The 24,355-nt window shown below is 36.2% G+C and overlaps 2 protein-coding genes across 5 annotated transcripts in view; one reads left to right on the top strand and one right to left on the bottom strand.

Moving 5' to 3' along the window:
• Positions 1-4,490: 4,490 nt before the first annotated feature.
• Positions 4,491-16,140, bottom strand: LOC111598472. 4 transcript variants are annotated; one of them, XM_023313731.2, is made up of 3 exons: positions 15,954-16,140; positions 15,812-15,897; positions 4,491-4,737 (listed from the first exon to the last, which is right to left on the bottom strand). In XM_023313731.2, exons 1-3 carry the CDS (start codon positions 16,021-16,023, stop codon positions 4,711-4,713), a joined length of 183 nt encoding a protein of 60 aa, XP_023169499.1. In that variant the 5' UTR covers positions 16,024-16,140; the 3' UTR covers positions 4,491-4,710. The 4 variants fall into 4 exon arrangements, with proteins under 4 accessions (XP_023169499.1, XP_023169498.1, XP_023169497.1 ...); XM_023313730.2 differs by lacking the exons at positions 4,491-4,737; positions 15,954-16,140 and adding exons at positions 12,435-15,101; positions 15,166-15,696 and having other exon boundaries at positions 15,812-15,881; XM_023313729.2 differs by lacking the exon at positions 4,491-4,737 and adding an exon at positions 12,493-15,101 and having other exon boundaries at positions 15,166-15,897; positions 15,954-16,123.
• A 175-nt stretch (positions 16,141-16,315) lies between these two features.
• LOC111597164 (stromal interaction molecule homolog) overlaps positions 16,316-24,355 on the top strand; it is a 135,006-nt gene continuing 126,966 nt past the window's right edge. The window contains exon 1 of the mRNA XM_030223748.1: positions 16,316-16,388. The gene's annotated coding sequence lies outside the window, so the exon portion shown is untranslated. The remainder of the gene's footprint in view (positions 16,389-24,355) is intronic.

The raw sequence follows: 24,355 nt of genomic DNA, 5'->3' as shown, positions 1-24,355 counted from the left end.
TTTTAATGCCATCATCAGGCTCCAAGTGTTCCCAAGGCAATGGAAATTAGCTGCGATATTGATGATTCATAAGCCGGGCAAACCGGAAGAGGACCCAGAGTCATATCGGCCTATAAGCCTACTCCCCGCTCTGTCTAAACTTTGGGAGCGGACCATTGCCAATCGCATTAATGCCATAATAAGACAGTCTAATATATTACCGGACCACCAATTTGGATTTCGGGAGGGATACAGAACAGTGGAACAAGTTCACAGGTTGGTGAAACACATCCTGCAGGCTTTTGATGACTCAGAATACTCCAACGCTGTCTTCATTGGCATGCAGCAAGCGTTTGATAAGGTGTGGCACGATGGATTGCTGTGCAAAATAAAAAACCTTCTACCTGCCCCGTACTATGGCCTCTTAAGGTCTTATCTAGAAGGCCGTGAGTGTGCCGCAGGGTAGTGTTCTTGGTCCGTAGCTGTACTCCTTGTATACCTCAGATATACCTAGCCCGTCCTTTCAACATATGGATGCTCCCTCGAAAGCCCTCATTGCAACTTATGCTGATGATGTTGCAATCATCTATAACTCTAAAAGTCCTATTGAGGCAAGTTATGGACTACAGAGGTATCTTGATACTCTCGCTGATTGGTGCATACGATGGAATCTAAAAGTCAACCCGCTAAAAACATTAAACCCTTGCTTCACCTTAAAAAGGCTGCCAATGCATACTCCCCCAATCCAGCTGGCGGGAATAACACTACAGCAACCAGCACAGGCGAAATATCTTGGAAGCACACTGGACAGGCGTCTCACTTTTGGGCCGCACCTCAAAGCTGCGGTGAAAAAATGTCGTCACAGACAGCAACAACTGCGATGGCTCATCAATAAAAAGAGCACCTTGCCGCTGAGATGCAAAAGAGCTGTCTACGTGCAGTGTATCCTACCGATATGGCTCTATGGAGTGCAAATCTGGGGAATTGCCGCCAAATCCAATTATAAGCGGGTTCAGGTTTTCAAGAACCGAGTACTGCGACAGATAACCAAATCTCCCTGGTATATACGCGGCTCAATACTTCACAGAGACCTTAAGCTGTTTACTGTCGAAGAGCAGATTGGAAGACACACAAGCAGATACACGGACAGACTGCAACGACACCGAAGCCTACTTGCAAGAGGTCTAATCCCTGCCAGACCCCTAAGACGACTTAAACGGCAAAGCTTTGCCAGAACGATGGGAATGGTGTAAACTGTCTCCTTTGAATTCCTCATATTGTGACTGGTTTGGCTCTAATTCCATATATATACATGTGTTGTTAAGGTACTAAATTTGATTGTACAGGTTCTACACTTTTCTAAATATAATCAAAAAAAAAAAAAAAAAAAAAATTGGTGAAATCCACTTTTTAAGTCTAGAACTGAAATCAGTTTATGAATTCCTAACTGAGCAAGTACTCCATTTATATCAGGAAAGGGATATCTGTCCGCTATAGTGACACTATTAAGTTTCCTATAGTCGATTGCCATTCTATATTTTTTTATTAGAAGCGTCTAGCTTTTTAGTAATAATCCATACGGGTGAATTATATAGAGATGGTCGAATGATAGTGTTTTGTAGCAATTCTTGAACTTGTTTATTAACCTCATCTTTTAGGATATTGATAGAATTTTTAATAAAGTGGTGTATCTAAATTTGTTCGAATTTATGCTCTTACTTTTGATTTGTAAGTTAATGTTTCATTGGGGTCTGCGAAGAGGTTTGCATACTTCTTTACTAAATGGCATAGGACCTTATTTTGAATTACAGTGAGATGTTCTACTTTTGGTATGATATTGTTAACAGCTTCAAATTTTTGGACTGGATTGTTAACGTATTTAGAGAGATTCTATTGAAGCCTATGTCTATTAAATTTTTTAGTATTTGTCCATTTCTCAACTTACACTCAAAATAAGGTGGCGAGGAATCGCTTATTCTAAAAAATTAAAGTAAGTGTAGTTATATTGGTTGTCTGCGTCATTCGCTTCTACGACTGCAACATATTCCTGCAAAGTTTCTTCGTAGTTAATTTGTGAATCAGCCTTAGCAACAAATTGGTCATAATTAGCTATAGCCATATTACCTTCATTCGATTTTTTTTCGTTTGATTCTGTCCGTTGATCTGTATTAGATTCTATATTAAGATTTCTTTGTTTTTAAGCTGACTCCTGCCATGGATTTGGGGTCTATTCATGTAAATTACCTGTCGAGTTTGTATAGATCTGTCCACATCCATGGGTTCTGGTCTTGGTTGGTTCGTGTAGACTGTTATAGCCTTTCGAGTCAAAGGATATAATTGTTGTGCACTACTGAATGTGACAAAAGTATTGGCGGAGGTATGGGTGGTGGATAATAAATAGTGTTGTTAGAGTGCTGTCGAGATGTTGCTGGTTTCTAAGACTGATTTCTAAAAATTAAAGGTTGACCTTTGTTCGCTGCATGATTAGACCTATAGTTTTGTTTCACTAATTTGAGGCACAAATATAAAGCCGAGGTCATATACGATGGTTCTTCTGACAAAGGTATCTAGGGCTCTGTCCCTATATAACTTTGTCATCAGCTTTTCTCAATCTCTTCCTAACTCCATGTATCCTATCTTGTTTAGAATAAGTGAAAGATGCTTGCAAACGGCTCTATGAAATTCCTCTACTGTTTGGTTGGTACCTTGAATCAGAGGTGTCATCTGGTATTCTAGAGAACTCAAGTCCCGTTTATCTGCATAATGCAATGTAAGACACTTAGAAATTGCAGTCTAGTTGAGGGGAATGTTGAAAGCTTCTAGAGCAGCGTATTGTATGCAATATTCGTAATATTTTGTGGTTCCTACTTGACTGCTATAGACCGATAAAATTCCCCTTTCTTCCGGGAACTAAATTCGGCTGAATTACCAGAAAATTCTCGTAAGCATTTATCACATCTGGTACCTTGTCAAATCCACTTGTATCTCCTCTACTATCTCCTGTAATTTCCTCATCGTCAAGAGTTGAAAAATCAAGTGCTTTGTTTTGGGCATTCAACATTAACGTGGGCAATTGCTCGGTAACTATTCTTTGAATTATCGCTTCTATCTCTGCTGGATTGGCCATGTCTCTAAACTGTTGGTAAGTTTCCTGTCTATTTGATTGCCTGCCTTGTTGTAATGATTGTGAACGTTGCCTATTAATGTCTTCACTTTCTTCTATTATTACTGCACTAGAATTTTGCTCACTATTTAGTACTGGTAGTCTTTCCAAATTCGTTACCCGTCGTTATATTCTTTGTCGTTGTATCTATTTCTATTATATTGTTGTTGTATATTTTGTAAATTAAGTTTTCAAAATAAATGTTTTTTTTTTTTCAAATTTAATTTTTGTAAATATTTTGCTGAATTAATAATTTAAAAAAATGTATGGTTATTTTGAAATTGTTGCTGAAAATCAGTGGCTGGTTTTACCCTTTTATCCTGGAGGGTCCTTCGGTAGGATTCGCAGAATTGGGTTGTGTTATACAGACTTGTCAAGTAATTTCTTGCAAATAAGTCAATTTTGTTTATCGTTTTACGTTGTTTTTTTTTTTGTGTTAAACTTTTATTTTACGCTTGGTACACTTGTGTCATAGGTTTATTAGTTTCTTAATTCTAAAACTTATCACTAGCTTACATGATACTTTTGATGTGTTTGCTCCTTCTGGTGGTCTAGATTGTGTCCTGTTTGTACTGCTATTTCCTACTGGAACTTAATCTGCCGATATACTACGTTGGTTCCTGCTCGGGCGCAATGCAGCGGCAGAGTTGGTGACCGTAGCGATCTTGTGACTAGTGCGTTATCAGCACTTGTTGTCGTCCGGATGTTGATTCGACTCGTGTTTGTTTATTCTGAGAATTTAGCGCTTGGGTTTGTTGCACTATGTTGCAACAATTAGGGTTTATAGTTTCTTGATATTGTTTCTTGATTTGTATTATGTTGTAAGAGTTCCGTTTTGGGTATCTAATATTGGTCCGTAACTTGTATATTTTATATTTGTTAGTTAATTGGAGATTTACCTGCAATGTCAAGAAAATAGTAAAAGTAATATTTTTTGAAATCTCTTTTCTGTTAATTTCAATGAATGCAAAGATAATTACTGGTTAATATAGTGCTTACTTATGATTGTCATCAGTCGTTGGCAGTTCAGGATAGTAACAGCTCCATGAAAATCGTTTTCCAACAGATGTAATGCTATCAGAGAATTGTAAGAACGGAGTCGATGATTGACAGATAAGATATCAAAAATGTCTATTTTTATCATATTGTAATTTACAAAAGAACTTCCCGCGGAAACCCAAATTGGGATTGTAGCCACATAAAAGGATCGGGAAAACAGCTTTCAAGAACAATTAAGAACTACAACAGCTGCGGAATGTACAACCACTAAAAATAGATCAGCTTGCTTTAATAGAAGCAGATTTAACAAATTGCTAAGAAAATCTGAATCTCTGAATCTGAATCTCACCTAATCCAATTGTTTTATACCATTGAAGATACCATGTAGTCATTGACCAAATGAGTCGATCTTGACAAAGGTTCACTTGCACTTGATTTCAGAAACTTCCACAACCGTTAAACTAGTTAAATTCATTTGGCTGTGACGATGGTGAGATGTGTCAATCAATGACTCCGTTCATAGAATTCTATGATAGCCATACATCTAAATACATAATAAAATCCATACATCAAACGCAAGTACCCATTGTATGTATCTGCAAAATTCATATTCGAAATAGGGGGAACTTTACATTTGTCAACATTCTTATATTATCGGAAGAGTTGTAAACAATATTTTGCGATCTACTGCAACCTTCTAAGTTTATGACTAAATTTATCTAAATTTATGACTTAACTATGATCAAAACAAGACGTGGAATTGAATTAGAAACTTGGGATAGCTATATGTTTTACTGTAGTGAAATAGTTTACATACATTCTCCCTCAATTACTTAAACATTATGAACTCTATGCATATTTTCAGTATGAGGATAATAATTAATTAAATTTGACATGGGTGAATTTAAGTGAAATTGCAGGATGTGAGGTTAATGAAATGATTTTATTGGAATTTATGCAAAGTCTTTACTCTTAAAAGCTATAGAAATTAGCTTGGCATGTCTTTTTGTATTAAGTGAGTTTTAAAATAGACACATAATCTACAGTTCTTAATGGATTTATTCGCTTGCCTTCTGTTATTACTTCAATAAAATTAATTTTACTTTTATATAACCTGCAAAACATACATAAATGCAGAAAGCCCATCAATTGTCGAGAATAAAAAAAAATACAAATTGAATCCGCAATTAAAAACAAGTAAGGATATGTTCGTGGGCAGTGACCGACTTGGAGATACAAACATTTTGAACTTATACAATTTGATCGTTAGACCCCACTTAACTGCGTATTTGTTCGGGTATCTTCCTTTTAGAATCGGTGAACTAACAAACGATCGCTCAATCGATAAATATTGCTGCTTTCTTCTGCAAGCATTTCATTCCTTTAAATCATTGCATACTTTTACAAAAATTGTTGCATACTTTTACCAGCGTTCCTTGTCAATAAAGCATTTTTTTTGATTATATTTATAAAAGTGTAGAACCTGTACTATCAAATTTAGTACCTTAACAACACATGTATATATATGGTCACAATATGAGGAATTCAAAGGAGACAGTTTACACCATTCCCATCGTTCTGGCAAAGCCTTGCCGCTTAAGTCGTCTTAGGGGTCTGGCAGGGATAAGACCTCTTGCAAGTAGGCTTCGGTGTCGTTGTGTGTCTTCCAATCTGCTCTTCGACAGTAAACAGCTTAAGGTCTCTGTGGAGTATTGAGCCGCGTATATACCAGGGAGAGTTGGTTATTTGTCGCAGTACTTGGTTCTGCAATACCTGAACCCGCTTATAATTGAGCCATATCGGTAGGATACACTGCACGTAGACAGCTCTTTTGAATCTCAGCGGCAAGGTGCTCTTTTTATTGACGAGCCATCGCAGTTGTTGCTGTCTGTGACGACATTTTTTCACCGCAGCTTTGAGGTGCGGCCCAAAGGTGAGACGCCTGTCCAGTGTGATTCCAAGATATTTCGCCTGTGCTGGTTGCTGTAGTGTTATTCCCGCCAGAATAAAGCATTGCATACCGTAACCGAATAATTATAGAATACTTTCGGCAGCATTATATTTTTTGCTGCATACCCTTAACAATTTTTATGATAAATATTGCATACCCCAAGATACACCAGTTTCCGTTATTGCCAACAGTTTTACCTGCCGATCTTTCTCGATCAGCCTAAGTTTTGAAAAGTGCCATCCATAAGCCAATGAGTTGGAATTATAGGGAGGTAAAAGTCGAATATAATAGTGACGATAGCTGGGAGGGGGAAATCAATTGCTCAGTAGATCCTACTCCTGTAGATACCGTTGTAACTGAAGAAATGGAGCCGGGTCAAGTTCAGACTCTCATTGAGGGTGCCATCAGGCAAGCTTTAGCGCAACAACAAAATCAGTTTCAAGCACAAAAACCCGCTTTAACTTCACAAGTACAGAGTTTGCAGGTGAAAGCGCCGCAAATCGTCACATACGAGAAAATATCCGTCGATTCTAACGCCAAATGCGATATTCCCTTAGACATTATTAAATCTGTGTCGGATTTCTCCGGCGTACAGGATGAGTATGTAGCGTGGAGGCAAGCAGCCATTAACGCATACGAACTATTCAAGAATTATCCAAAGAGGACTGCACAATAGCGGTAGCGATCATTAGGAACAAGATCAAAGGCCCAGCTGGAGCCTTACTAGTGTCTCACAACACTGTCCTAAATTTTGATGCAATACTAGCTAGGCTAGATTGCACATACTCGGATAAAACATCCTTGCGCTTGTTGAGATAATGTTTGGAGTTAGTTACGCAGGGCGAAATGTCCCTGATGCGATACTACGCTAACGTCGAAAAGAAACTCACGCTCGTAACTAACAAAATCGTAATGTCTCACGATCAAGAAGGCGCCGATTTGCTCAACCGGGATGTCAGAGAAGACGCCTTACACGCCTTTATCTCCGGTCTTAGAAAGCCGTTGAGAGCGGTTGTGTTCCCTGCACAACCAAAAGATCTACCATCCGCACTGGCCCTTGTCAGAGAGACAGAAGCTAGCATTAAGAGGAGCATTTTCGCGAACTCTTACGCTAAAGCCTTGCAAGACCGAGCGCAAACTGCTGAAGGTAACAAAAACCTTGCCCAAGGCAAACAAACCAGATTTAACAAAGATGAGCAAAATCAAGAGAGAAATCCCCATTTTGTGAAACGTTAAAAGGGCGGTCCCCAGCCCCAGGCCCCTAAAGACAATCAAACCGGAGATCCACAGCCCATGGAAGTTGACTCTTCCTCCAGATTTAGACAAAAACCGACTACAGCAAGCGTTAGGCTATTGAGTCCAACGCACCAAAACGCAAGAATTCGTCATACCGTTCAACAGGTCAAGGGCGACAACGCGTTAACAATGTTGTACAATCAGATTCCAAAGAAGCCGTAACAGAATTCGAGAAGGCGGCCAAAGAGGCAGTTAAAGAACTAGAGAGTGAGAACGAGTACGCACCTGGTGAAGACTCGATTAATTTTTTAGGGAACACTCCCGGCTTCCGTACATTGAACGACGGTTGGCTGGGAGAACTCTGAAGATGTTGATTGACACTGGCGCGGCAAAAAATTATGTGAAGCCCTTAACAGAGCTAAAGACCATAACGCCGGTCGCCAAGTCATTCTCGGTAAACTCGATCCACGGGACTACCGAAATCAAGCGCAAATGCTTTATGAATATTTTCCAACATACTTCCCCGTTTTTTCTCCTCGACACCCTAAGTTCTTTCGACGCCATCATAGGCTTCGACTTGCTAACACAAGCCGGAGTCAAATTGAACTTGGCAAAAAACACTCTGGAATACCAGAGTACATCCGAAAAACTCCAGTACTATCAATGTGCCGATGTGAACTTCAACGACATCGTAGTCCCCCCTCCGTAAAGAAAGAGTTTAGGGAGATGATACTCAGAAGCAAAAGAGCCTTCTCAAATGCAGATGAAGCTCTCCCTTTTAATACTGCTGTCATCGCTACAATCCGAACAGTAGACAACGAGCCTTTGTATTCAAGATACCCGAGTCTCATGGGTGTTTCTGACTTCATAAACAAAGAAGTCAAACAATTACTGGACGATGGCATAATCAGGGCCTCCAGATCGCCTTACAACAGCCCAACATGGGTGGTTGATAAAAAAGGCACTGACTCATACGGTAACCCAAAAAAATGGTTAGTAATCGACTTCAGGAAACTGAACGAAAAAACCATACCGGACCGTTACCCCATGCCGAGCATCCCCATGATCTTAGCAAATCTAGGAAAGGCAAAGTACTTCACTACCCTCGACTTAAAGTCTGGGTACCATCAAATCTACCTTGCGGAGCATGACCGCGAAAAGACTTCGTTTTCAGTAAGCAGCGGCAAGTACGAGTTCTGGCGCCTACCATTCGGCCTGCGCAATGCAAGCAGCATATTCCAAAGGGCAATAGACGATATCCTGAGGGAACATATAGGAAAGATTTGCTTTGTCTATGTAGACGACGTCATATTTTTTTCTAAAAACGAAACGTTAAAATGTCTAATCGACGCCAACATGCGTGTAGGCCCTGAAAAGACTCGATTCTTCAAGAAAAGTATCGAATTCCTGGGTTTCATCGTAACCAAAGACGGAGCAACATCCGATCCCAAAAAAGGTAAAGCCATTCAGGAATTCCCTGAACCAAAGAGTGTCTACAGCGTTAGGTCCTTCTTGGGGTTAGTCAGCTACTATAGGGTCTTTATTAAGGACTTTGTCGCGCGTCCAAAGAAAATCCCTGTTGAATTTAATGAAGTTCAACGCGATGCATTTCACCGTCTGCGGAGTATTTTGGCATCAGATGTCCTGTTAATGTATCCAGACTTCCAGAAACCGTTCGATTTAACCACTGATGCTTCGGCCAGTGGAATTGGCGCGGTTCTTTCCCAAGGCAATAGGCCAATAACAATGATTTCTCGCGCCTTAAAACAGGCCGAACAAAACTATGCCACAAACGAAAGAGAATTACTGGCCATTGTGTGGGCTTTAGGCAGACTGCAGAACTTTCTGTACGGTTCTAAGGAAATTAACATTTTCACGGACCACCAGCCGCTCACGTTCGCTGTGTCGGACAAGAACACGAATTCCAAGATTAAAAGATGGAAATCTTACATTGACCAGCACAATGCCAAAATGTTTTATAAACCGGGCGGCGGATGCCCTTTCAAAGCAAAACATTAATGCTCTGCAAGAATGGCTCCGTTCGGACGCTGCAACCGTTCACAGCGAACTTTCCCTGACCTACACGGTCGAGACAACAGACAAACCTTTGAATTGCTTTAGGAACCAGATTGTCCTAGAGGAATCGCGTTTTCCGCTAAAGCGAAACTTGTTGCTGTTTCGCAGCAAAACACGCCACTTGATCAGTTACACTGACAAGAAAATTTTGAAAGAAAAATTAATTAAATGTCCGTGTTGCTCGAAGAAAGCCGCTCATCGCTGAGCCAAATAAAATCAAGCGGCTGGATTTAGTCAGAAAATACTTGGAAGTCAGTCCAGACTATTGGAACCAAGTAATTTTTAGTAATGAGAGCAAATTCTGTATATTGGGAATCAAGGGGAGAAAGCTTGTGTGGCGAAAGAGGGTAAGTGTTTATGTATGTTGTGACTCATGGAAAGAATCATGTAGAGCAATCGTGTCTATGACTTGATTATTAAGATAATTTTAGCTATGCACAGACGTTTCTTCCACTTATAAGCCCTCTAAGTTGTATCGCTAAAGCTTTAAAACTGAATTGGTCTGATCTGCCATGAAATTAATTACAGATTGTCAATCAACTCTACACACTGATGAGGAATACATTTTTTGATTTTAGATACAAAATTAAATTCCTTTTATTAAAATTCGCTAATCATTTTTAACGATTAGCTTTATTGAGTTACATTATAAAACATGTAAGAAAGCTCCAGTCCGGGTGCCCGACTAGGAGATACCCTGATCCCAGAGTATAAAAAACAAATTAAAATCGACAATACTACACCAAGATTCGAACTCACAATTTCTACGCAACGCGCGTCAACTCCACCAACACCGCCACTTCATAATTAAAAAATAAAAGAATAAAAAAATAAAAAAAGGGATTAACTGCTTACGAACGCCGCCTCTACCAACGCTGCCACTGCACCACTTGTAAGAAGAGTTGAAAATTTTAATTTAAGTAGTACCTAATAATTCAGCACAATTCAATCGCAATTTCGCTTCTTCGAATAGAAAAGAACACATTCATTTGAATGTATGTGTGCACACGTATAGGAAAAATACGTGCGCTTAGCGCTTCTGACGTGCTTTTGCAAATTGGCCAAACATTTTGTTTAATAACTTCGGTTTTACTTAATGGATTTTGAGGAACTTTTCAGCATATGATCTGCATATTCTATTGACTTGGTACAAATCCAAACGCTTTCATATAATGGCCCTATTTTCCACCGAACTTAAATCTTAAGCATTTGGTGAAGTTCGGAGCCAGTATCCAAAATCCAACAAAAATCAAAATTGCATAAGATATACATAAAACTAAATACAAAATTTTGAGGCTCTAGCTATAATGTATTAAATGCATTTCGATCATGTTTTTATTCGAAAACAATTAAATGGGAATAGTTGTCGAATATATGAAACAATCTTGATATGCGTGTGCTACACACTGGCCTGCAAAAGTATCAAGCTCTTATAGATTCTGAGATCGTCGCGTTCACACATTTGTACTGACAGACAGACGGACAGGGCTCAATCGACTCGGTTTGTCGTTCTGATCAAATATATACACTTGCCAGAAAAACTAGGTGTACAGGCCTAATGAGCGACTTTGGTAGAGAATAAATGTGATAAATAATAGTATATGTATCAATATCATATTTTAATAACACACATTTATCAACAATATTTTTTATAATATTAAACAGTTTTTTTGTTATATTTAAAATAAGAAAAAAACAACGAAAATTCACTTAGAAAAAGTATGCGTACAAACTAACAACCCATTGTTCTTAATCGTCTTGCAAAGCTTTTAGTACCGTTAAACAGCATATTACGGTAAAGAAAGTATTAAAGGATGTCAATCACGTGTTGGTTTGCAAATTTTGTCATTAAGTTGATAGATTTCGTCATGGGCAGAAAAACAAAAGAGATTGATCCCGATCTGAGGAAACTCATCGTAAAATTACGCGATGAAGGGAAATCTTTCAGAGAAATTGACGAAATTGTTGGCAGAACTCATTCTTCAGTCCAAAGAGTAGTCAATAACTTTAATTTGACTGGCTCAGTTAAGTCAAAGCCACGCTCGGGAAGGCCCTCAAAGCTGAGAAGAGGGACGTGCTGAAGACTGTGCTGCTAAACCCTGGATTAACTGCAGCAAAGATTAATCAGGAAGTTAAACAGAAGTACAAGAAAGAGCTTCACGAAGACAGCATAAGAAAATTTTGAAAGAAAAATGAAATAAATGCCCGTGTTGCTCGAAGAAAGCCGCTCATCTGAGCCAAATAAAATCAAGCGGCTGGATTTCGCCAGAAAATACTTGGTCAGTCCAGACTATTGGAACCAAGTAATTTTTAGTGATGAGAGCAAATTCTGTATATTGGGAATCAAGGGGAGAAAGCTTGTGTGGCGTTCGATGTCCAAAATCTAGCTCCAACCGTTAAGAACGCCGGAGGTGGCGTAATAGTGTGGGGTGTACGGCAGCAATTGGAGTGGGCAATTTGGTTTTTATTGAGTCCACAATGAACCATATGGATTAAGTCCATTTATTGAAAGCCAATTTGCACCAAAGCGCCAGACAATTGGGTCTTAGGAAGGACTTTGTCTTCCAACAGGACAATGACCCCAAACACACAGCCCACAATGTCAAGCTCTGGTTGCTCTACAATACTAAACACCAGCTTCATTCGCCTCCCCAGTCACGGGACCTTAATCCCATTGAGCATTTATAGGATTTTTTGGAACGCATGATCAGAGAGCGAATAATTACATCAAAGGACATGATCAAATCGGTTCTGATGGAGGAATGGCTAAAAATTTCGGTTGATTTCACCCGGAAATTGGTGGCATCGATGCCAAAACGGTTGGAAGAGACCAAGAAGCGAAAGCGGTATCCAACCTCATATTAATTTTGCAAATTCTCATTGAAAAAAAGTTATTTTTCTTTTGTTTTTTAGTTTGTACGCATACTTTTTCTAAGTGAATTTTCGATCTTTTTTTCTTATTTTAAATATAAAAAAACTTTTTAATATTATAAAAAAAAAAATTGTTGATAAATGTTTGTTATTAAATTGTTTTCCATTAAAAAATATAATATTGATAAATATACTATTATTTATCATATTTATTCTCTATCAAAGTCGCTCATTAGGCCTGTACGCATAGTTTTTCTGGCATGTGTATATAAAACGACAGCTATTTTGCGAGTCTGACTTCAAAGACGTAGGAGTTATAATTTAATAGCTGACACTCGATAAATTTTTTCTTCGATAACAATAAATGGCAATAGTTATCGATAGTTTAGTTCTCAACATCATTTATTTTAAAATTTGCAAAACATATTGAAATCAATTTAGCAGGGGACAAATTACCGCGACCCAAAAGTATGTACATAGTTGTAATAGTGTCGGCGGTCAGAAAAGGCATCTTGCATGCATTTTTATATCCTTATTTTAATTATAATTTCGATGTAAAAAAATGTTCATAAAAGCACAAGTGAAAACATTGGCTAAACAGTCAAGTTAAGCACACATGTACTTTATATTACTATGTTTAATGTTATAAAATATTTTATTTATTGTCCAGAGCGATTACTTGTAGTCCACAGCCATAAATAAATAAGCACTGATTTATATTAAGTATTCCCTTGACATCGGATAAACATGTAAAACCAATACGGTTGTATTGCAAAGTCTTTAGGTTTAACTTATATATTTGCTTATCCATGCTACATGTATATGCATATATGGTTTGACAAGCGCCTTGTGATAAGTGAAGATTCAATGCGGTTATTTGAGCATTATGTATCTCCGAAAACTTCACGCTTTGTAATATAGTCATATCAGTTGTTTTAATTATGGTGTGCTTTATCGTTTCGTCATCTCCACCGGATAAAATATGTAAATGTAAACCATCATAAAGTGTTTCAAAAGCGCTGATACTAGTAGCATGCAACTGTATTTCAAATCGCTTAAAACGTAGACTGTTTTCAAAACCATAAAGTATTCCGTTTGTGGTTGTGATAAGCAACAAATTATGATTATTTAAAGCCTGCATCTGCAGCGGACATCGTTTAATATCAATAATGTAATCTAAGACAAGTTGAGAAGGTTTTTCTAGTTGCCATTGAAGCAAACGAATTTTTCCATCGGCACTGGCAACATAAAGAAAAAATGTTCCATCTGTAGCGCTTTGTAGAACGTTAACTGCCATCAATCGAGCATCGAGTAAGGCATTGTTGCCGTCACTATTTATTCTGACTGTATGTGAACACAATTCACTTGCGACTGGACCATTTGGCTCAAACTTATTGATGCATAACTGCGCCCGCCCTCCAACTGAGAATATTAGCCAATATATAACATCAGTTTCAGATTTAATTGGATGCAATACGAGATGACGTACGGTTGAAATGTGCGTATGCAACTCGGCACATGGGTTAAATGATTTACCATTCAGTTGACTAATTTTTATAATATTGTCATCACCAGCTGATACAAGATATGGTTGCGAATTATTATTTTGCTCAACTATTTGTATAATATTACAGCTTCTTATATGCCATTTATTTCGAAAAGCCCTACTTAAGCATCCAGGCGCTTCATTGTAAAGTTGTTCACGATGATGAAATACACGCTTTTGCTTAATATATATTATATCAAGTACTTCATTATTTAATTGGTAATCCCAACAACGATGGCCCCCACCGCATTGCAATTGTAAAATTACGCCATTTTTATGAGACCATGCCACAAGATGATTATCATTGAATCCAATCAATACATCTAATGTCGGCATTGCTTCTATCCAAGCTAGAGGTACACTCTGACGTTGTAAAACAGTTAATCGATAATCAGTTAAATTTAAACATATAACTCTTAAAGTTGATTCATGCGCCGCACTTAATATGTATGCATATTTATCATCAATCTTTAACAATTTTAGGACAATCGATCCAATTTTGCCATGCAAACCTTTAAGTATCTTCTTTAGTTGTAAATGCGAAGACTTTTCTCGTGTGACGAGCATAATATTTCCATTGCGACAGCTTATTATAAAACAATTTGACTTCACAAGTACAGCAGCTGTAATCCAAGTATTACGACAATTGCTGATATTTATACTACCTTCAACATCCATATTACATCCCTTTAGTAGAAGACAGTTTCCATATTCATCAGATATTAAATATAACTGTTTTGTCAGAAAGTGAAATGATTGAATAAGACCTTCAAGCTTTATTCCATCATAAAGTTGTTTAAAACATCCTGTATCGACGTGATAGCTTAGAAGTGTAACACGCTGATAGCCACAAGTAGCGACTATATTATCAGATACAGTTAGAACTGTGCACTTATATGCGGGAAAAATGGAAACTGATTCCCAAATTGGCGTTTTTTGTGAATTCACAAGACGCATGTAGTACATGTTATTTTTATTGCTTAGAGCAATGATTGTACTGTAATTAAGGTATTTAACTTTTATCAAAAATTCATTAGATGAACCCATATGCATTTGTTGAATTGAATAGTTTTTTTTTGAAACTAAAATGTTTTTTAGATTATAGGTAAGAATATTTCCAGTTGAGCCAGTGCTATAGAGTTTCGCTGAAACATGGTCAAAAGCAAGACGCCATATCGATGCTCCAAATTGTTCACGTCGTTTAAATATCATTTCACCTGTTTGACTCCAAACACATATATAAGAATCCTCTCCGCCACTAATAATAAAAATTCGATCCCCTATGAAATAAAATGCTTTATTTAAAAAAGGATTTTATTTTTTCAAAATAATTTTCCTACTTACCATATTTCGCAATTATAGCACAAAGAACTCGTGCAGTATGTCCATAGCAACTGCAAAGAGGTTTAATCAGCGATGAATCAAATTTCATCTCTAGATTAGAATTTAATTTCCAAAGTTTTAAGGAGCGGTCATCGGATGTGGTTACCAGCAATTGAGCTGTTAAATTGAAGTCAATAGAAAATACAACACCATTATGCGCCTTAAGACGCAAGAGAAGTGGGTATATGTTTGAACGAGCACTATTATTAAAATTAACTGGAGTATGGGGCTGCCAAATAAGAATTTCTCCAAATGAATTTCCGCTTATAATAATAAGCTTATTATAGCTACTACCATATAAGGCCGTGTTATATAACATAGAATAATCTGTACAACGTGCTAGTTCTAATACAGTACATTTTCCAAATTTCATATTATTCATGTTATCGTATTGTAAACGCAAAAGCGAGCTGTGAGCCATATGTAACACAAATTGACAGCCTTCTTCGTCCTTTATATATATGGCTGCATTTATCCAGTCCTTTGTCTCACCTTCGTAAATTAATATAAACATTTCTTTCTGAGTAAGATCATATTTATAAAGAGAGAACTCATTTTCGGCAAAAAGTAGTATCAATCCTGTAAGCTCAGATTTTTGGTTACATACCGAGCCATGTATTTTTTTATAATGCATTTTATTTGTCACCCGTACAATCGAATTTCTTCTAAGGTAAAACACTTCATTGCCAACAGCTAAAAATAAATACATGTAAGTGGATCACATATCCATTTTAACTATTGCAACATACCAGTCAGTAAGGAGTTATTTGAGATATTCACTGATAATGCATCCGTAAATAAGATCTGTTTTGCACTCATATTTCAAATTTCTTTTCACAATTAAATGTGTTAAATCTCGAAACAAAAATGGTTAACTCGTTGTTTCACCATGTACAGTAAAATTTAGCGGTGGAAGATACTAATCGCGTACAATTTGTTAATCATCGATATTTTTCTCCGATGCATTTCAATTCGGAAAACATAATAAACGGACGACAATTACAGATCGATTCATTTTAATTGTGCTATTTATCCCTTAAAAGCTTCGAAACATTGATGTGTGCGAATATCTTGTACAGTTCTAATGCTTACAAAACTATTTGAATGTAAAAATTCAAGTTCAAAAATTGAAAGTACGTGTATGGACGCTATGGTACATCTCAACAATACTTTGTGCTCTCTCTGTAAGCGACAGACTCTAACTCTAACTATATTTTTAACTTACTTTGTAGGCACTTATTATTAATGCACAGTGCAATCATCTATATATTAATATTAAATACAAAAATAAATAACTTTAAGCTCTGTAGGTTACCTTGTGCACAAGATTAAATTAAAATGGGACAATTTAATTAAAATTAAATTCTTCATTTTAAGCTTATTTTATCTAATTTTTTAAATTGATTAAAGCTTTATACATGTGAGTTACATAATGGTAAATACAGAGTACAAATCATATTTAAGGCAAAAATAGTTTATTGCGTGTTTAATTTAGGCAGAACATACTAAAAAATAAAACATACATAACTGTTTTCAGGGTATCTCATAGTTTATTTAAATTATATACATATATGATCGGTTTCGTCTGTATATAAAATAAGCAGCTTGTCACTTTTAAACACTGCAAAAAAATATAATTTTTGATTTTAGACGTAAATTAAAAGGCCTTTTATTCGAATTTACGAAATTTGTACTGCTAAGCTGTTTGATAATTAGAGTATGACGCAATGCATTAACTCAGTGGAAACAGAAACATTATTTCGATTGCAAAATTTGGATAGCTAACAGTTATGGTTTGGGGGTGCATCTTTCGCAGAGGAGCCGGAGAACTGACATTTATAGCGGACACCATAAATGCGGTTCTGTACTTTCAAGTTTGAAAGAGAAATGTAAAAAGTTTTGCTTTATAACAACAAGAAGCCAAATTTATATTCTATCAAGGCAATGATCAAAAGTAGCAGGATATTAATATGTGCTCTGAGCTCTTTTTTAATTGTGGCAAGGCTAGTGATAAACAACCACAGATTCCCTATCTGAACATCACCAAACTTATGTGGGCTTACCTAATGAAAAGAGTGGGAAATCGGAATCAAAGGAACCGCTTACAACTGAAAGCTGCTATCATAGAAATGTGGCAAAAGAGCCCTCTTGAATATTTAATAAAGATTAATTTTTTTTATAAATACATGTTAGGTGCAAAATGAATAGCCTTTTATTTAAATTAACGATTTTTTTAATGTTTTATTGTTTAATAATAGGTTCTGAATAAGATTATAAAAAGAGAGAGCAAAACTTCAATTGTGTAACAAAATAAGCAACAAAAACTAAAATTGCAAGTAATCAAGTGAATACGTTTCTTGACAGCTTTAATAAAAAGTAATTTTAGTTTTCATACCCTGATTCCATTGAAAATGGGACATTAGGGTATGGCGTTGTGCGTTGTGCAAATATATTTAACAGGCAGATGGAGGCGTGGCAGACCTCATAAAATATATACAGTTTGACACGAAACTGTTTTCACATGGCGAAAAAATTATATTTTTGTTCTTTAACATAAAAAAAATATACTAAGTATGAGATTTCAATATTTTTTTAAATTATATTATGTTTTTTTTAAATTATTGTCTTACAAAAATAATTAATAAAAATTAAAAAACTTTTAACAAAGGCATAAAAAAACAATAACAACTAAAAACATATTCAAATTCAAGTGACACGCATTTACCGTTATTTTCGGCGTTTTCAATATGTGGCTGATGCTATGTTCTGAAGAATTTCGTCATATTTTGTAAGAATCGATATACATTCATTACAATCTTGAACAAATTTGAACAAATTAAAAATGCTAGGAAAGCGATTGTCATTTGACATGATTCAATTGGTTTATTATAACCACTCCATAGGAAAATCGGTCTCGGAGATAGCAGAAATGTTTATAATATCGAAGAGGACCGTTTACAAAATTTTAAGCCGGGCAGAGAACGATGAAACACTGGAGCCAAAGCGTTCTACCGGACGACCTCGAGCGTTAACAGATAGGGCAGAGCGTATTCTGGCCAGGAAAGTTAATGATAACCCAACAATTTCGACCAGAACGCTTGCCAGGGAGCTGCAGGAAGAGTGTCGTATTGACATATCCCGCGAAAGTGTCCGCCGAGCCCTAAAAAGGAACGAGTTTGCATCCCGAGTTGCGCGGAAAAAATCATTATTGTCGTCTGATCATAAAAAAGACGTCTAACATTCGCCAGGATGCATGTGGGACATGTGGAATCATATTGGGATGAAACCATATTTTGCGACGAGACGAAGATGATGTTGTACTACACCGATGGACCCAGCCGTGTGTGGCGAAAGCCGTTGAAAGCCCTTGAACGAAAAAATATAATTCCTACTGTAAAGTTCGGAAAACTTTCAGTGATGGTCTGGGGGTGTATTTCTAGTAAAGGAGTTGGAGAACTATATTTTATAGAAAATTCAATGGATGCCAAACAGTATTTGGAGATTTTGCGCACGTATCTAGTGTCCAGTGCCCGAAAGTTTGCATTTTTTAGGGATGGTAAACCAACTTTCAGATTTTACCAAGACAATGACCCCAAACATAAAGCCAACACAGTCAGGTGTTGACTTCATTACAATTGTGCAAAGGTGTTGGATACTCCTGTACAAAGCCCCGACCTTAGTCCCATAGAGAATCTGTGGGCTGATCTTAAAAAAAGGACAGCCAAGCGAGGTCCAACAAATAAAAGGGATTTTAAGTCTTATATATTGGAGGAATGGGAGAAGACACCGGTGGAATATGTTCAAAACGTAATATATTCCATGAATAGACGGTTGGAAGCGGTCATTGAAGCCAACGGGGGTCATACCAAATACTAATTTTAATAGTTAATTAAGTTAATATTGCCTTATTTTTTGACACTTTCGTGTCACTTGAATTTGAATATGTTTTTAGTTGTTATTGTTTTTTTATGCCTTTGTTAATAGTTTTTTAATTTTTATTAATTATTTTTGTAAGACAACAATTAGAAAAAACATAATATAATTTAAAAAATATTGAAATCTCATACTTATTATATTTTTTGTATGTTAAAGAACAAAAATATAATTTTTTTCCCATGTGAAAACATTTTCGTGTCATATATATTTTATATTTTTTATTGAACGGCAGGCTGAGTCGATTAAGCCCTGTCCGTCTATCTGTATGTGTGAACGCGTAGATCTCAGCAACTTTAAGTGCTAGAGAGGTCTGTGTATTGAATAGAGCCTCCACATTTTATATATTTAGTTTAATGTATATTGTCAACATTTTTGATTTTTGTAATATTTTGGATACCGGCTCCAATTTTCCCCCATTTATTTATATTTAAGTTCAGTTGCAAATAGGTCCAATATGTGAAAGAGCTTGCAGTTTTACTAAGCTGACAATTACTCTAATTAATTATGTAGAAAAATTATCAAACAAAACTTTTCGCCAATTTGCATAAGAACGTGGACACCAGTGTCAACTGTATGCATTTTTCTTGTATACCTTCACTTACATTCAAAGGAGTCTATTCTTTTCGATTCGAAGAATCGAAATTGAGATTGAAATGTGTTTATATTATCAACTGCTACTTAAATTGAGGTTTGAAATTTCTTACACAAGCAGGGCAGTGGTGGTGTTGGTGGCTCGTTTGTAGAGGTGATGAGCGTTGCATATACAATTGTGGTTCAAATCTTGATGTCGTAATTTCAGTTTTTATCTTCTTGTTTTCTTTTGAAAACTAGAAACAAATTATGGAAATATGAAGCAGCGCAGAAAGGACTGGAAGCAGGGTATCACTGGAAAGGGTATCACCTAGTCGGGCATCCCTATAACTCACTCTTACCTAGCGACTAGTGCATGAACTTTTGGTATGTTGGTAACTTATATATAAAGACAGATATGGAGCAAAATATGCTGATTATGGAATTTTCTATGAAAAGCGTCCTAGAGCACGCGGTGGGTAGGACCAACCGCACATTTTTAATGTATGGGGTTTTGACACCTCAATTATGGCTTGTCTATACACTTGACTGTGGTATTGTTCAGTTTTGTTATTTTTATTCTCTTGACTATGATATATATACCCTCACTCATGCATATTTAAACCTTAAATCTAGCTTATCTATTGCTGAATTTGTAAAGCTCAGCGTTGAGCAGCCTAATTTTAGATTCAAAATATGTGGTCTTATCTAATTTTATTGCAACACCTGCTAGTCGTTGAGTCGCTAGACTTTTCTTGATTTTAATTAGGTCTTCAATATTCTATTGTTGTGTGTTATATAAAAGTTAATATGTAGCCTTTGCTTTTTTGTATTACAGAATAAGGACAAACGTATTTAAAGTTCTGTTCCGTCTTATTGTTTGGATCAGACTTAATTTTAAATTATTATTTTAGATGAGAGAGCACTGAGACTGTGGGTGTGACTGCCAGCTGGGACTGCCGGCTGTGACTAACTAGAATCTGAAATACCAAAGGTTCTAAGTGAAGCTAGTTGCTAGTTGGATGTGTTAACTTATATTTAATTAATATATTTTTACCAAATTTTGTAAATTAGCTTGTATACCTAGTCTAATGATAAATATGCAAATTAATATGTTATGTGTGCTGAAAATAGCACCAGTGTGTGTAGAGGTGACTAGCCTTGCTGAGGAGATTCTCATCTATCCTGTTTTTTATTTTTGTTTGCTTGGAAAATATTTGCTATTTCATCAAGAAAAACTAAATTCGAACGATGCGGTGACCATTCATATTTTTTGAGTATATGGAAAAATATTGCTTATCCTAAGCTTTTTACTTGTACCATTTTAAAATCATTTTAAAACAACCCTCATGAAAACTTTGGATCGAATTTCCTGATGAATTTTGATTTTTTAAACGGTGGATTTGGAAAAAAAATCATATCATACTATTTCATATCAGAATCGTCCAAATGTACATATATTATATTTTCCACGGTTAGTTAGGTAAGTCGATTTTTCAATCATATATGTACAGTTAATTTAGAATTAATTGAAGATTACAAACTTTTTAAACAGTGACGCTATGTTGTTGACAAATGTTATAAATATGGAACCAAATTCGACTCGGCTATTTCGATTTATGATATAATCGAAATTCAACCTTGTTTTACACTTCCTTATATTGGTATACGTATGTACATGTATGTAATCTTGTCTAAAAAGTTTTTATTTGATTTTATATATATTATATTTAATATTTAAAATTTTTCTATTGATTTCCAAATTAAATGTTGGGTGAAGTGTGAGAAAAAATTATTATTTGCTGAATATGCATGTTTCAATTTTGTTTGTAAAATTGATATTTCCTTAATCGTTAAATTGTAAGTACATTTACAACTTAACGCTTAATTTTTTTTTAAATTGACCATTACAAAACTTTTTGTATGTTCGTGCTATTTAGTGCTGTGTCGAAAATAATTGTTTGTGCATATGTATGGAAGTATTGTTTGATTGTTAATATGGTAAGTGTTTATGTATGTTGTGACTCATGGAAAGAATCATGTAGAGCAATCGTGTCTATGACTTGATTATTAAGATAATTTTAGCTATGCACAGACGTTTCTTCCACTTATAAGCCCTCTAAGTTGTATCGCTAAAGCTTTAAAACTGAATTGGTCTGATCTGCCATGAAATTAATTACAGATTGTCAATCAACTCTACACACTGATGAGGAATACATTTTTTGATTTTAGATACAAAATTAAATTCCTTTTATTAAAATTCGCTAATCATTTTTAACGATTAGCTTTATTGAGTTACATTATAAAACATGTAAGAAAGCTCCAGTCCGGGTGCCCGACTAGGAGATACCCTGATCCCAGAGTATAAAAAACAAATTAAAATCGACAATACTACACCAAGATTCGAACTCACAATTTCTACGCAACGCGCGTCAACTCCACCAACACCGCCACTTCATAATTAAAAAATAAAAGAATAAAAAAATAAAAAAAGGGATTAACTGCTTACGAACGCCGCCTCTACCAACGCTGCCACTGCACCACTTGTAAGAAGAGTTGAAAATTTTAATTTAAGTAGTACCTAATAATTCAGCACAATTCAATCGCAATTTCGCTTCTTCGAATAGAAAAGAACACATTCATTTGAATGTATGTGTGCACACGTATAGGAAAAATACGTGCGCTTAGCGCTTCTGACGTGCTTTTGCAAATTGGCCAAACATTTTGTTTAATAACTTCGGTTTTACTTAATGGATTTTGAGGAACTTTTCAGCATATGATCTGCATATTCTATTGACTTGGTACAAATCCAAACGCTTTCATATAATGGCCCTATTTTCCACCGAACTTAAATCTTAAGCATTTGGTGAAGTTCGGAGCCAGTATCCAAAATCCAACAAAAATCAAAATTGCATAAGATATACATAAAACTAAATACAAAATTTTGAGGCTCTAGCTATAATGTATTAAATGCATTTCGATCATGTTTTTATTCGAAAACAATTAAATGGGAATAGTTGTCGAATATATGAAACAATCTTGATATGCGTGTGCTACACACTGGCCTGCAAAAGTCTCAAGCTCTTATAGATGCTGAGATCGTCGCGTTCACACATTTGTACTGACAGACAGACGGACAGGGCTCAATCGACTCGGTTTGTCGTTCTGATCAAATATATACACTTGCCAGAAAAACTAGGTGTACAGGCCTAATGAGCGACTTTGGTAGAGAATAAATGTGATAAATAATAGTATATGTATCAATATCATATTTTAATAACACACATTTATCAACAATATTTTTTATAATATTAAACAGTTTTTTTGTTATATTTAAAATATGAAAAAAAAACAACGAAAATTCACTAAAATTCACAAAAAGTATGCGTACAAACTAACAACCCATTGTTCTTAATCGTCTTGCAAAGCTTTTAGTACCGTTAAACAGCATATTACGGTAAAGAAAGTATTAAAGGATGTCAATCACGTGTTGGTTTGCAAATTTTGTCATTAAGTTGATAGATTTCGTCATGGGCAGAAAAACAAAAGAGATTGATCCCGATCTGAGGAAACTCATCGTAAAATTACGCGATGAAGGGAAATCTTTCAGAGAAATTGACGAAATTGTTGGCAGAACTCATTCTTCTGTCCAAAGAGTAGTCAATAACTTTAATTTGACTGGCTCAGTTAAGTCAAAGCCACGCTCGGGAAGGCCCTCAAAGCTGAGAAGAGGGACGTGCTGAAGACTGTGCTGCTAAACCCTGGATTAACTGCAGCAAAGATTAATCAGGAAGTTAAACAGAAGTACAAGAAAGAGCTTCACGAAGACAGCATAAGAAAATTTTGAAAGAAAAATGAAATAAATGCCCGTGTTGCTCGAAGAAAGCCGCTCATCTGAGCCAAATAAAATCAAGCGGCTGGATTTCGCCAGAAAATACTTGGTCAGTCCAGACTATTGGAACCAAGTAATTTTTAGTAATGAGAGCAAATTCTGTATATTGGGAATCAAGGGGAGAAAGCTTGTGTGGCGAAAGAGGGGCACAGCGTTCGATGTCCAAAATCTAGCTCCAACCGTTAAGCACGGCGGAGGTGGCGTAATGGTGTGGGGGTGTACGGCAGCAATTGGAGTGGGCAATTTGGTTTTTATTGAGTCCACAATGAACCATATGGATTACCTCCATATATTGAAAACCAATTTGCACCAAAGCGCCAGACAATTGGGTCTTGGGGAGGACTTTTTCTTCCAACAGGACAATGACCCCAAACACATAGCCCACAATGTCAAGCTCTGGTTGCTCTACAATACTAGACACCAGCTTTATTCGCCTCCCCAGTCACGGGACCTTAATCCCATAGAGCATTTATGGGATTTTATGGAGCGCAGGATCAGAGAGCGCATAATTACATCAAAGGACATGCTCAAATCGGTTCTGATGGCGGAATGGCTAAAAATTCCGGTTGATTTCACCCGGAAATTGGTGGCATCGATGCCAAAACGGTTGGAAGAGACCAAGAAGCGAAAGCGGTATCCAACCTCATATTAATTTTGCAAATTCTCATTGAAAAAAAGTTATTTTTCTTTTGTTTTTTAGTTTGTACGCATACTTTTTCTAAGTGAATTTTCGTTGTTTTTTTCTTATTTTAA

This window comes from Drosophila hydei, unplaced genomic scaffold (genome assembly GCF_003285905.1).
Source record: "Drosophila hydei strain 15085-1641.00,03,60 unplaced genomic scaffold, DhydRS2 tig00000271-arrow-arrow-pilon, whole genome shotgun sequence".
Classification (NCBI taxonomy): Eukaryota; Metazoa; Arthropoda; class Insecta; order Diptera; family Drosophilidae; genus Drosophila; species Drosophila hydei.
This window is presented reverse-complemented; position numbering and strand designations above follow the sequence as displayed.

Coding starts and splice junctions, on each gene's coding strand:
- LOC111598472 (XM_023313729.2), bottom strand. CDS start 16,023: ATGAGTGCAAAACAGATCTTATTTACGGATGCATTATCAGTGAATATC. Junction 15,898..15,953: donor AAATAACTCCTTACTGACTG/GTATGTTGCAAT, acceptor ATTTATTTTTAG/CTGTTGGCAATGAAGTGTTT. Junction 15,102..15,165: donor TGCTATAATTGCGAAATATG/GTAAGTAGGAAA, acceptor TTTATTTCATAG/GGGATCGAATTTTTATTATT.